The sequence below is a fragment of the Lutjanus erythropterus genome, chromosome 18 (assembly GCF_056507025.1).
Source record: "Lutjanus erythropterus isolate fLutEry1 chromosome 18, fLutEry1.hap2, whole genome shotgun sequence".
In the NCBI taxonomy this organism is placed as follows: domain Eukaryota; kingdom Metazoa; phylum Chordata; class Actinopteri; order Lutjaniformes; family Lutjanidae; genus Lutjanus; species Lutjanus erythropterus.
The window spans coordinates 26,186,416-26,198,697 of NC_139334.1; the positions used below are offsets into that span (position 1 = coordinate 26,186,416).

Here is a 12,282-nt window from a genome sequence, read left to right on the forward strand (position 1 = left end):
TGCATAAAAACTGAGCTCAAACTTAAACTGAGATTACAATTTACACGTGTATCATAATCACGATACATTTCACCTTTGCAGCTAAAATATTCTCTTAACATGTGCAAAACGTTCTAAATAACAATTTCTTCCCATGACATTTCTTGTACTGACCATTCTATTCACAGTAAAATCTTACCTCACAGAACATATTAACTTACTTATATTTAAGGGAGAAGAAAAAAGATGGAAAAATAAAATGTCATCTCAAACATTTACAGCAGATAACAGCCAGGAAGTACATGCTGTTTGTCTAGACCACTGGTTGCCAAAGTGGATCCCTGCAAAGTGCACCAAGATTCAAGATCCAGTTTTTTTATAGAACATTTTATGCATGATCTCATTGCATAAGAAATATGTGATGCTAACATTAACTACACGTTTTCAAACATAAAACAGATGAAACAGTAAAAATTACCAATTAAAAACCCAGTTAAGTACGCAGCTAATGACAAGACAGCTTACAATGACCACTTTTCATATTAACATAACACACTTTTCAGCTCAGAAAGAAATAGGACTGTGCTATAAAACAAAAATTACAATCAAGTAGGGCCGTGGTTGTTGGTCACGGACATGTTGGTCAGAATCAGCAGTTCCCAACTTTTTTCCTCAAGAGACTACTTTTCTATCAGAGTAAACTGATGAACGCTGATGTAGTTTATTGATATTTTGTACTACAGTCAATGCATAACAATAATTGTATAGAACACCTGATCCCAAACAGTGAACACAACAACTGCAGGAGGTTTGCTTAAGACGACCAATTTGGATGAATTTTTGAGCAGATTATTTCCCGTCTATACTGCATCAGAGTTTTTATAGATATTTTTTAGGACATTTGCATACAATTTTGTCTGTATTATGTATTTTTAAAATATTCGTACATATTTAATGGGATTTTTTTTTTTTGACAAATTGAGTGTTTTCTTCTTCCTGACACTTGGCCATTGTTCTTTTAGCTCTTTGGTTATTTAAACTTTGTACTTTTGTGATGCAGGATGTGGCTGTTTAGCAGACAGTGAAAGCTCTGTGAATATAGCTTGTACTCAAGTTTATATCTTGAGTCAGTGCTTCTCAATCTGGGGGTTTGGGAGCCCCAAAGGGGTCACAAGATAATTTCTGGGGGTCGCCAGATGGTCCTGGAGATTAAATTACAATAACATATTGTGGCAAGAGATTCAACGCAAGGGACAAGTAGAGCTGCAGTGATTAATTGATTATTAAATTACTCAACAACTATTTTGATAATTCATTAATTGGTACCAGTATATTTTAAGGAAAACAATAAATTTAGCATATTTTTTGGCTGCAGGAAAAACATCTGAGGATGTGATCTTGGGCTTTGGGAAACACTGATTGACACATTTCACAATTTTCTGACTTTTTATGGACCGACAGCTGATCAATTAATTGAGAAAAGGGAGTAGCACTCAAAAATATTAGTTTGGTAGCTTTAATGTGTTTAAGAATTCCCTGAACAATCTCTGGCAAACGGAGGTGGGGAGTCACAAACACGAACTTGATTACTTTGGGGGGGTTGTGTTTTGAAAAAGGGTGAGAACCACTGTCTCAAATAATAATCTAAACTTAGAAAATAACAAAGTCATTAAGTTTTTGTCACAGAAATAAACGAAATACTGAGATACGGTGTATCTTCTTAAGAAGTCAGTTTACAAATAAAATCAAGAATGACACGCAACCCCCCAATGAAGCTCTGCCGACTAGGGCTCAGCGTTATTCAATACTAAATTTTAGAACCTTAGGAGTTCTTATTTTTTTATATGGACCAATACTGTGCAGATATTCCATCAGTTCCTTTTAGTTCAGTTTTCCAGGTTGAGTAAAGTGCTCTGAGTAAAAGCAGTTTCTCCAACTGCTGTCAGGTTTTGAACAGCTTCTTCCTTTAAAATGAGCACCTGTACCTTATGTACTGTAATGTTCTTTTTGTCAAAATGGACTTTATAAAACTGTATCGTTAAGGAAGCAGTATCAAAGTAAAGGTATCGATACTGGTTTTCAGAAATACTTGAGTGATACCCAACGCTTTGGAAACCCCTCGTCGAGGGTCGGGACCTCCGGGTTGGGAACCAGTCATCTAGACTATGAACCAGTAAGTAATTTAATTATGCAGTTTTTAGCTGACTGATTCTTTGAGTGCTGCGTATCTAACTGCTTTGGAATGTTTTTGACACTTAATTTTTTTCTTAAAATACACATTTTGATACCTACATATATGTACAAATAAATACAGACAGTGCACCAGCCTTCATTGACACCCCCACTTCCAACAATCAGCAGGAAAAGAAAACTTACAGATGTGACGCTGTTTTTTTTTCCACATTCCCCATGAGGGCTGCACAATTTGGTAAAAACAAATATCACAGTGATTATTTTCACAGATGTCACGATTCACAATTAGTGGGAATGATCGTTTTTGCGCCACAATTTTCATTTTCACTGTAAAAAAAAAAATCTCAAAATCATAATGATGTGACATTTGTTGGGGTCCGTATCAAACAAACATGTTTTCTTCCATGTGGAGAATAAAATTTGTAGGCCAGGGCAGCCCTGTAGCACTACATTATAACACTGTTTTGTCACACATTTTACCTTTATCAAACAATGTCAGCTTCTCCAATTTGGATATTGCACTTGGCCATATTGTGATTTCAATAATATTTCAATTAATTGTGCAGTCCTCCTCCATGTCCAGTAAAACTGAGGTCCTTGGTGCGCTAATCCTCCCTGGCTGACAGCCAACAGTCTTATCTTCAAAGTGCTTATCAGATATACAAACATTTCTATCGTTAACAAACAGCATTGACAAACCTTTACAAAGCACATATTTGCATCAAGTGCATAAATAACCTGAGATCTCGACCCAGTTCCATAACTAGAATAAGAAGGGTAGATTTGGTTTTTGCTCAACTCAGATCAACTTCTTTCAACAATAAAATGATAAAAGATGGTCCGACGGACTTAATAACAGGCTTGTAATAATTAAGGACATGATCAAAGGTCTGGCAAGTCAGCTATTATTACTATAGGTAATTATTAAACAGCTGCCTCATGCTATCCCAGGCCAGTGACTACAATAAGGCACCATACCCTTAAGATCCTCTTTTCAAAGCCTTAAAGCCTAATCTTCTCTTCCTTTAAAGGTATTAAATCTCCTTAATTCTTAAACTTCCACGCCATCAGCAGAGCACAGGCGCCCACCCCTGCAGCGGTCAGAATGTACTTTGTATTAGCTGGCAGGGCGTGAGAGGAAGTCTTCTCCTCTGAATCCTGCAGCGTCTTCAGCTCTGGTGCAGGCTCAGAGGGGTGGTGGTTCTCACTCGAGGGGGTGTTCACACTCGATACAGTATCAGCAGCGTTGGTAGAAAGTGGTGGTGCAGAGGTGATCTCTTTAGCTGCTTCACCGTTGACGATTTGAACTTGTGGCGTTGAGCTCTGGCCGGCAAAGTTAAGGATAGGTGGCTCTTCGGATAGCTGCACCACATGCTCCTGCACAGACTGCATTTGCAGACTCTCACAGGTAGAATCGTAGTGGTTTTCCTCTGGTTCGTTATGGTTAAGAGTGATGCCGTTCTCCTGGCATGGCAGTGCAGACACTGTATTCACAGTGGTGGAGCACGCAGGAACAGGGGCAGAGGTCGCAGTGTCTGGTGCAGCTTCGCTTATTTCCAGACGCTCGCTGCTGCCCGAGTACGGCTCCACCGGTGAGCTGGGTGAAGGTATAGTCGGGCTGCCATTATCTTGTGGCTGCATGCTGACGAGTTGGCCAGGCTTGCTCAGAAGCACACTGTCGTCATCAAAGACTGAGGCGTCCATCCCTGCGGCACCAGGTGGGGGGGGGGCTGTAGCTGCAGTTTCTGTCTGTGGGCTGCTTTCAACAACCTGCAGGTGAAATTGATAAAAGATGTCAAGGTTCATGTCAGAAAAGCAGCCTGGTGGTGTAGTTTAAGTCAGTCATCACCGCAAGTAAGGGATAATGCACAGTGTGCAGGACTTGAATCAATCTGAAGGGGTTTATTTAGCAATAATGACGTGCCCTCTATAAATTATCCCACTTATTACACAGCTACTTACTTTAAAAAATCAATAATTTGACATTAAGTATCGATTTAAACATTTTTATTGATTTAAAAAGGACAGCACTGCTCCTCCAGGCTCTATAAGTCAGTTGTATTATTATTCATCACTTGCTCTTTTCTGTCTGTATTTCAGACTCTCAAGGTGCGATAAGTGTGAATGTCCCTGGCGAAGGATCAAACAAGTTTATCTCATCTTACGAGCTTATCTTAAGTTTCTGTCGACCTTTCATGTATGTGAATGTGGCTTGACCAGATGTTAGAAACACACATCACTGTAACGAAGTCTAGTAAAAACACCACAACTGACTGTCTGCCTCTAAGTTTAACTGAATCGATCGAAACTGGTGCATTCTGGTAACTGATATGACTGAAGTTTTCACAGCTTTACGCGGGTCACGTAAATGGCATATTCTCTTGGGATATTCTGAATTGGGCCCTCCTCTGAATTTAGCATTTTGCAAATCAGACTTGGATACGACAGGCTTCTGGATGTGTGCAAATATCGCAGCACCAACCTTTTGGAGAATGTGGCTGAGCAAATCAAAGAGGGAGACTGTTTACTCAGTCCACAACCAGCAGAAAAAATTTAATCCCCATTTGATGCAAAATGGTTCAAGTGGCTCCAGCCAGTCAAATTTTCTATAATCGGCGTATGCACAGCTGCATGTAAACAGGAATATTAATGGAATATTCATTTTTTCTAAGCCACGTAAACAGCTAAGTAGAAATATTATCTCTTTTGGAATAAGGACAAAAACAGGAATATTTTGTGGATCTCTGTTTTGTTTGCATGTCATGTGTAAGCACCAGGACGTGGCTATTTATAGCTGCATTCCTGCCAGCGGTTTCAGGCTAATCTACTGATCGACAGCTGGTGGCTGTAATGCGCCAAGAAATGCAGCGATGTGCAGGCAAAGGTAAGAAAGAAGACAAGTGCAAGCTCACAAACATGAATGTAAACAATGCCCAATTTAAAATATTTTAAAAAGGAACAAGATCCACTCAACACATTTTTTTAGAAAATGGAACTATAAGAAAATAGAGAGGAAACAATTAACTTTTAACTTTGGCCTCAGGAACATTTTTAAACCACAAATCCTTTATTAAAAGATGATGAACCACCCTAAAATGCTTCAATGCTGTTAACAAAGTAAACATTTTGGATGCACCTTGCTTTGGTTTTGTTGTTTAGTGGTGTATTTTTGCTGTTTCATATAGAAACATCACAAGATCTGATGTTTTAGTACAAAGTCAAAGTACTGAAAATATGACAGTACTTGTTTTTCAGCAGTACAGTAGGTACCAGGGATGCAGTTCTTCTGGACCTGACAGGAACAGCATACACCTTTGAACGTTCTAGTCTGCCATTTAATATCAAAGGAAGAAGAAAAATGCCCACAAGAACAACAACACGCTGAAGGTGGTGACAATTCTGATGTTTGTTGTTGATTTTTGTATTGTTCAAGTGTTTTTAATAAAGGGATGTATGTTGAGGTACATGGGATTTTTTTTGTTTTGTGCTTGTCTTTTTTGTCATGGTGCCAAATTAGGTATCAAGAACTGGTGTCAGTATTTAGGCTAAATGGAAGTTTACTTATGACAGAAAAGTAAAGAAACACCAGTTATAACACATAAAAAAGCTCAAAACACACCAGAATACATCTGCTAGTCTTGTGCATTAAGTATGTGGCTCATTTTGTGAAATATGCTGAATTGATTAAAGGAGAAGTTTAGTTATATCAAACTCCTGACAGGTAACACTTATTACGAAGTTCACCAGAGCATCTTATTGACAACATTTTTGGTGAAACTGTGATGTTTCAGGTCTCAAACTTGTACCGGGTAAAATTCATTAATTCAGAAACCAGAGCATAGCTGCAACAATCAGTCAAAAGACAGAAAATGAATTCACCTGTGTGGCAGGAGGCTCAGAGGTCTCCTCAGGCTCATGGACAGCAGCAGGTGTTATGTCTACAGGAGGGGTGGTGTCCTGTACTGGCGCCTTCTCTGGGGTCAATGTGAGGACAGAAGATCCATCAGACGCATCGAAGTTTATCTGAGTTGGAGAGGGACTCTGCGGTGGTGTGGGCTGTGTGGTTGTTGTTGTTGTTTTTTGGAGAGGATCTGGGCGAGATGGAGCATCTGTTTCACACTGTTCAACAGGACCAGTGGGCTGAGGAGTGTCCACAGAGCTGATCGATACCTCGCTGTCTCCTGCGCTCGCCTGCTCCGGGATCACACCATTATCACCAGAGATATCCTGGATGTCTGATTCAGAGTTTTCCTCCGGTTGCTGGTGAGAATTAACCTCCCTCTGGGGTGGTGGGGTGGCAGTCGCCTGGGTGTGTGGGGTTGCAGGGGAAGGTGGAGGTGTTGATGGAGCAGCAGTTGACTCTGGTGGCTCAGCGACAGGCTCAGGTGAGGAAACAGCCTTGGGAACTTGGGCTGCTGAGCTCTGCGGGGGTTGTGGTTGCAGAGGGGGTGAGGCCTGGGCAGCTGGCTCTGGAGGAGCGGATGCTTCAGCTGGCAGAGCAACAGCAGCCTGACTGTTAGCACTGCTCTCTGGGATGGGCAGATGACTCGCAGATGGTGCTGGATGGACGTGTGCCCTGATGACAGTCGTTGAAGGGGAGCTGGGGTTGGAATCTAGGACAGAGCAAACAATGTTGTCATTTTAATCGGTTCTGAATGCATGTGACTAAAGCTCCTGAAGGACCAGCTGGCCCTGAAGCTAGACAGTAAATCATTTATCATTTACTGAGTCTCTAATGTCAGACAGACGAGCACTCAAGTTCACAGGTCCAGCAAACACGCAGCAAGTTTCCTCTGCAGCATCTCGTGGAAAAATAACACAAAACTTCATGTTGGATTTTTTTTGAGAAAGTCACAACCTTTGATCCCCTAAATTCACATCAGGCCAAATTATGATGTCACTGTGATCTGACAGTGATGTAGGCTAGCTGTTAGCTAGTACATCAAAATGGATGAAATAAAGGTAAAAAATAGCCAGTGGTGAAAACAAAATTGTGGACAATACATTGTTTAAGGCCAAGTTGGATGTCTGGGAGAAATGTGGTGTGATCAGGGACTGTAAGAAGAATGTTGTCAGTGACTTTGCTTTTTAAAAACAGGACGAAACATATCCACAGCTGCAGGAGCAGAGGTGCTGGGCCAACTGACAGATACTTTTCTTCTGTGTACTTAGTCACGAGTCAGGTATGACATATTAACGATTACAGGGGGTCCAGATTTGACTTGAAGATAACTGCAGGTAACAGGTCAGTTGTAGCACTGAGCTTTGCAAGTGCAGACAGGTGCAGGTTTGCAAAACCGGACCCATGCAGCAGTATCTTTTCATTCATTCATTCATTTTCTGTAACCGCTTATTCCGTAAGGGTCGCGGGGCTGCTGGAGCCTATCCCAGCTGACATTGGGCGAGAGGTGGGGTACACCCTGGACAAGTCGCCAGTTCATCGCAGGGCTGACACATAGACAGACAACCACTCACACTCACATTCACACCTATGGGCAATTTAGAGTCACCAATTAACCTAGCATGCATGTCTTTGGACTGTGGGAGGAAGCCGGAGAACCCGGAGAGAACCCACGCAGACACGGGGATACAGTATCTTATCCTAACAATTTATAAGTGTAGGAGTTTGGAATTTGGAGCTTCATGCTAAGTTACTGAGGTCAAAATGGTTTCCACTCATCTCACAACTCTGCAGATCTGAGTGATCTCTGAAGGTCAGACAACAAGGAGAAACTGTTTTGCCTCAGTTGTACAACACAGTACACTCGCTCACCATTGAATTGTCCATCCATGTGTGAACAGTGATGACTATACACCTCAGACACTCTGCCCTAAGGCCTGATCTTAAAATAAACCAGAATATTAACATTAACCAACAGCATCATGCAAATATTTTGTTTGCAAATGTTTGCTGAGTCCAATATACCGTGCTCCAGTGTTCACACACACCAGAAAGTACAGTATACAAATAATAATAAAAATGTGGGAATATGGATTATTCTGCACAAGCTGTTCAAAAATTCAATGGACAATTTGTGTGGCTATAACCAGGCAGCTAAACTGAACCTGTGGTTGCTAACACACTAATACTGCTACTGAGATCATAGGGAATCTGAGAAATATTTTTTGGAAGAATTTTACACAATAATACAAACACAGGTCATGCTGACTTACTGTTAGTGCCTCTGAGAGCGTTGTATTCTGCTTGAATCTCAGCTGCCAAAGTTGGGTGATCACACGCCTCAAGTGCTGTGATGAATTGCTCCGGCCAGTTTTCCCGTCTCTTTAGACAGTCCAGAAGGAGCACCATGCTGTCATAGTTCCCATACATCTCTCTCTTGGCCTCGATGTTTTCCTAAAATTAGATTTTAATTTATTAATTTAAATTTTATTGCTGTGTTACTGTCGTTGATGATAATAAACTTTGTGATAGTAACAACTATCAGCATCCCACCAAACAATAATAAAATGTGAGCATCCTTGTAAAAATGTTTATTATGTAACATTATGTTGATGTCAAACCCAGTACTGGTTGGGCACTAATGCTAGCTGAGCTCTGTTATGCCTGCTTATAACTGCACTTACAGTGTATCCTTCATCAAAGTTTCATAAAATGCCCTTTTGGGATGTATTTGCCATTATGGCAGTAACAAACAAGACCATCTGTTGTGAAAATGCATGACTGGCTTTGAAGAAAAGCATCTACCAGAGGTTACATGATTGTTATTATAAGCAGGTTAAGTTTAGCACCAAAACAAATTTAACATTAATGACCCTGTCCATGGCAAAATATTGCTTAATTTCTGTGCTGGTACTCTTGCTGCTTTTCTAACCCTGGGACGTGTCGACCACCATCTACTGTAGATAATTATACACTGATTATGGATAAGCACCACCACCAGCAGTGTGAATCAGTTTATTTTAATTGTGAATTAGAAAATGATTGGATGGCAAACCAGCACCATATCAGGGAGCCAGCTGATTAACACTGATCTAAATTTTAAGATAAGGCTAGTAAGTTATCACAGGAAGTGGTAGTGTATTGTCTTAGCACTAGTATCAAAACTTTGGATACTAGTACCAACACATTATATTATTCCAACATTATTTAACTATCAACAGCCGTAGTTCAAGGTCACTGTTAGCTAAGGAAACCTACCCTGTCGTGATCCGTTAAGCACGGCAGATGAGGCACTATTTCTCTCACTTTCACCTTGGACGCAATCATCGGCAGCTTCCGCCGCAAGTATTCTTTGTACAGTTTGTCACTGGCAAACGACATCTGTGAAATGAGAAAGTGGACAAAAACAGATAGCAAAGACTTCAAATACAATGCAAATAAATGTAATAGTTTTTACTCCTGATACCCGTGAAACACAGCTTGCATGTTGTTATTTTGATTCAGTACTTAAATAGTTAATGCACACTCCTGCATTTTTGTTATCGCCTCATTTGGCATGGCATCCTGGCCACATTTCCATTGTCTATGCTTCCCTTTTACTACATATGAGATGTGGAAATACCCGAAAAAAACAAAGATGAAATCTGATCTTTACTGCCTGTAATGATCTCACAATTCGGGGATTTTTTCATCAATGAAACTGAAAGTGAAAGTGAAGATTCGGCATCCTGCATCTGAGGGGAAAAAGTAAAATATCAAAATATTCCTTTTTGTTTCAGTTTAGGAAAAACACTCCTTTAAAGGAGGATGTGGCTCTCTGCTTCTTTTTCAAGTGTACTCCTTTGTTTCAAGGTTGTTTGGAGTATGAAGAAAGAGAACAAGCACTGACTAGTAACTGATTAATCACCTCCACACTCCAGTTTAATATCTCAACTTCAAATGTGCTGCATGAAAGTCGTCAAACTTCTTATTCCAAACACACCCACACATTCCAACAGCTTTATGGGGTCATGGAAAGCTTGCACACTCTTTTTTGTGTTGAATACACCTTAAAACCTTCACTGTGTTTGTATCTAAACAGTCAGTTCAAGTAATCTGTTGTCAGGTTCAGTCAGGGGGAACGTTTTCACAGGAGAACGAAGCAGTATGTTAAAGTTTAGTGTAAACGTGGGACAGCACAGAGGCAGCCTGGCTGCATTTCATAATGGAATAAATGTCAGAGGCAGCAACCAAAGAGCAAAGTCTTCTTCATTGTATCATTAGCCTTCAGGACAGGGGGCATGGTTTACCTGACGTGCACACACAGCCAGATAGATATACTGCACTGTGTGCAGGCCTTAAAGGGAGCGAGGAGTCGCAGGAGGTAGTTATCCACTGAATGGTAGTCGGCACGCCCCCAGTTTGGAAAAGCAGCAGGAGGAAACAGTGTCAGGGTTGTGTGACTTCTCTGTTTTAAAAGGCTATTTCAGAGTCACAAAATTACCCAAACGAACGAAGCAACGAAAGATCAAAGCAGCAGTACGCATGCAACTCCTGTAATCTGCGAGGTAAAATGACTGATTTAGCAATGGAGTCTGACGGAGAGTGACTGATATTTGACTTTTATAATAGTAGATTCCCTTTGGAAAAGACTGTCAGGCAGCAAGGTAAGGTGGTCAAAATATTCTAAATATAGTGTACACTTAAACGTATATCACAAAACTACATTGCTTAGCTAGTGTCTCACACTGCTACTACTGCTGCTTCTCCAAACTGTGGGCTGCCGACCGCCATCCATTGTAGGTAATAAACTGACTATAGATAAATGTCATACAACCCAACTTAAAAAAAATCTCAACTATCCCTATAAGAGGACTGTGGGAAGCTTTGTGAGAGCGTGTAATATTATTATCAAGCATGCATCTAAGTGTAAAGTGATGAGAGATTCCAGATTAACAAGACAAGGCAGGGGTTGTAAGAGAGAAAAAAAAAGCACCTTGAAACAAGGGCAAATTATGCAGAACTGAGCCAAATGAATGACCTCTAAACTGGCAGGTCAGGACAGTCCTTTTTCTTGGCTGTCTCCTTGGCTCGGCCAAGACTGTGGATCAAATTACATGCATGACAGATCTGTATCTGCATGAGTAATATACCACCACTACTGACTCATGTCTCAAACTCAGTTCAGTCTCAGGAAGCTTGCAAGTAACGACAATCTTGCAGTAATGAAAGTACATATATTTTAACTGGCATGCTGGCATGAGGAAGTTATCGTGCCCGTTTTGGGTACAAACTGCTGTCTAAGAAGGGAGGGGGTGATTACAGAAGGTTGTACGCTGATAAAAAGGACGACAGAGAATAATACCTGCCTGTATATTATCGAAATGTATCCTTTTCGAGCCTACTTTTGATTCGCGCATAGATAGAACCCTAGATTTGTGGAACTCTCGCGAGATTTGTATACATTGTGAACAGTCTACATATTAATTATGTTTTATAATGTAACCATTTTGTGGTTAGTATCAACATATGTTTACGGACAAAAACACCAGGGTAAAGTTTGTGAAATATCATTATACTGATCAACACAACCATTCTCGCGAGATCTTTCGCGGACTTGGGATTCCCTTCTAAAACACGTCCTTAACTGTAAGTAACAATTGACAAAGACGGTTCCTAAGAATTAAATATGGCTGCACACAAACACCAATGATGACAGAGGGTGATACAATGCTATGAATTTATGTATTTACATCGATAAATATGCCGTGTAAACTGCTTTTAATGCATTTTTTTTGACTAAAACAACTGACTTAGAAGGGTGGTAAGGCCTGTATACAATCAGTAGAGACTGATACCTGCCTGTAAATTATTATTTAAAAAGGTTGTGAAAACAACCAAAAGAACAAAAAGTTCTGTACAAGCTACTTTTACTGACAAATGCGACACAACCTAATGTCACCACAGTTTCCTGAGGTGACACGCTATTACCAACAATGAAACAGCAATTCAGTGTCAAAACACACTTAATTTAGTCTTATTTAAATGTAATGCCATGACATTTAATGCTCACCTTTCGTGTTTCTGGTGCCTCAGCAGTTCGTGACTCCGTCTTTAACGTTACTCCTGCTCTCACTAAAACCTGCGCTGTCTTCTTCACACACATCTGCGCAGCGGTTCCCCCAGCTCCCCGTTCTCTGTTCCTATTGGATGACAGCGCCGCCAAACAA

At 40.6% G+C, this 12,282-nt stretch overlaps 1 protein-coding gene across 1 annotated transcript; it reads right to left on the bottom strand.

Annotated features, from left to right (window-relative positions):
* Positions 1-1,481: 1,481 nt before the first annotated feature.
* mavs (mitochondrial antiviral signaling protein) lies at positions 1,482-9,461 on the bottom strand. The gene is made up of 4 exons (XM_084742503.1): positions 9,332-9,461; positions 8,347-8,527; positions 6,052-6,785; positions 1,482-3,942 (listed from the first exon to the last, which is right to left on the bottom strand). Exons 1-4 carry the CDS (start codon positions 9,452-9,454, stop codon positions 3,217-3,219), a joined length of 1,764 nt encoding a protein of 587 aa, XP_084598629.1. The 5' UTR covers positions 9,455-9,461; the 3' UTR covers positions 1,482-3,216.
* Between the last annotated feature and the right edge of the window lie 2,821 nt (positions 9,462-12,282).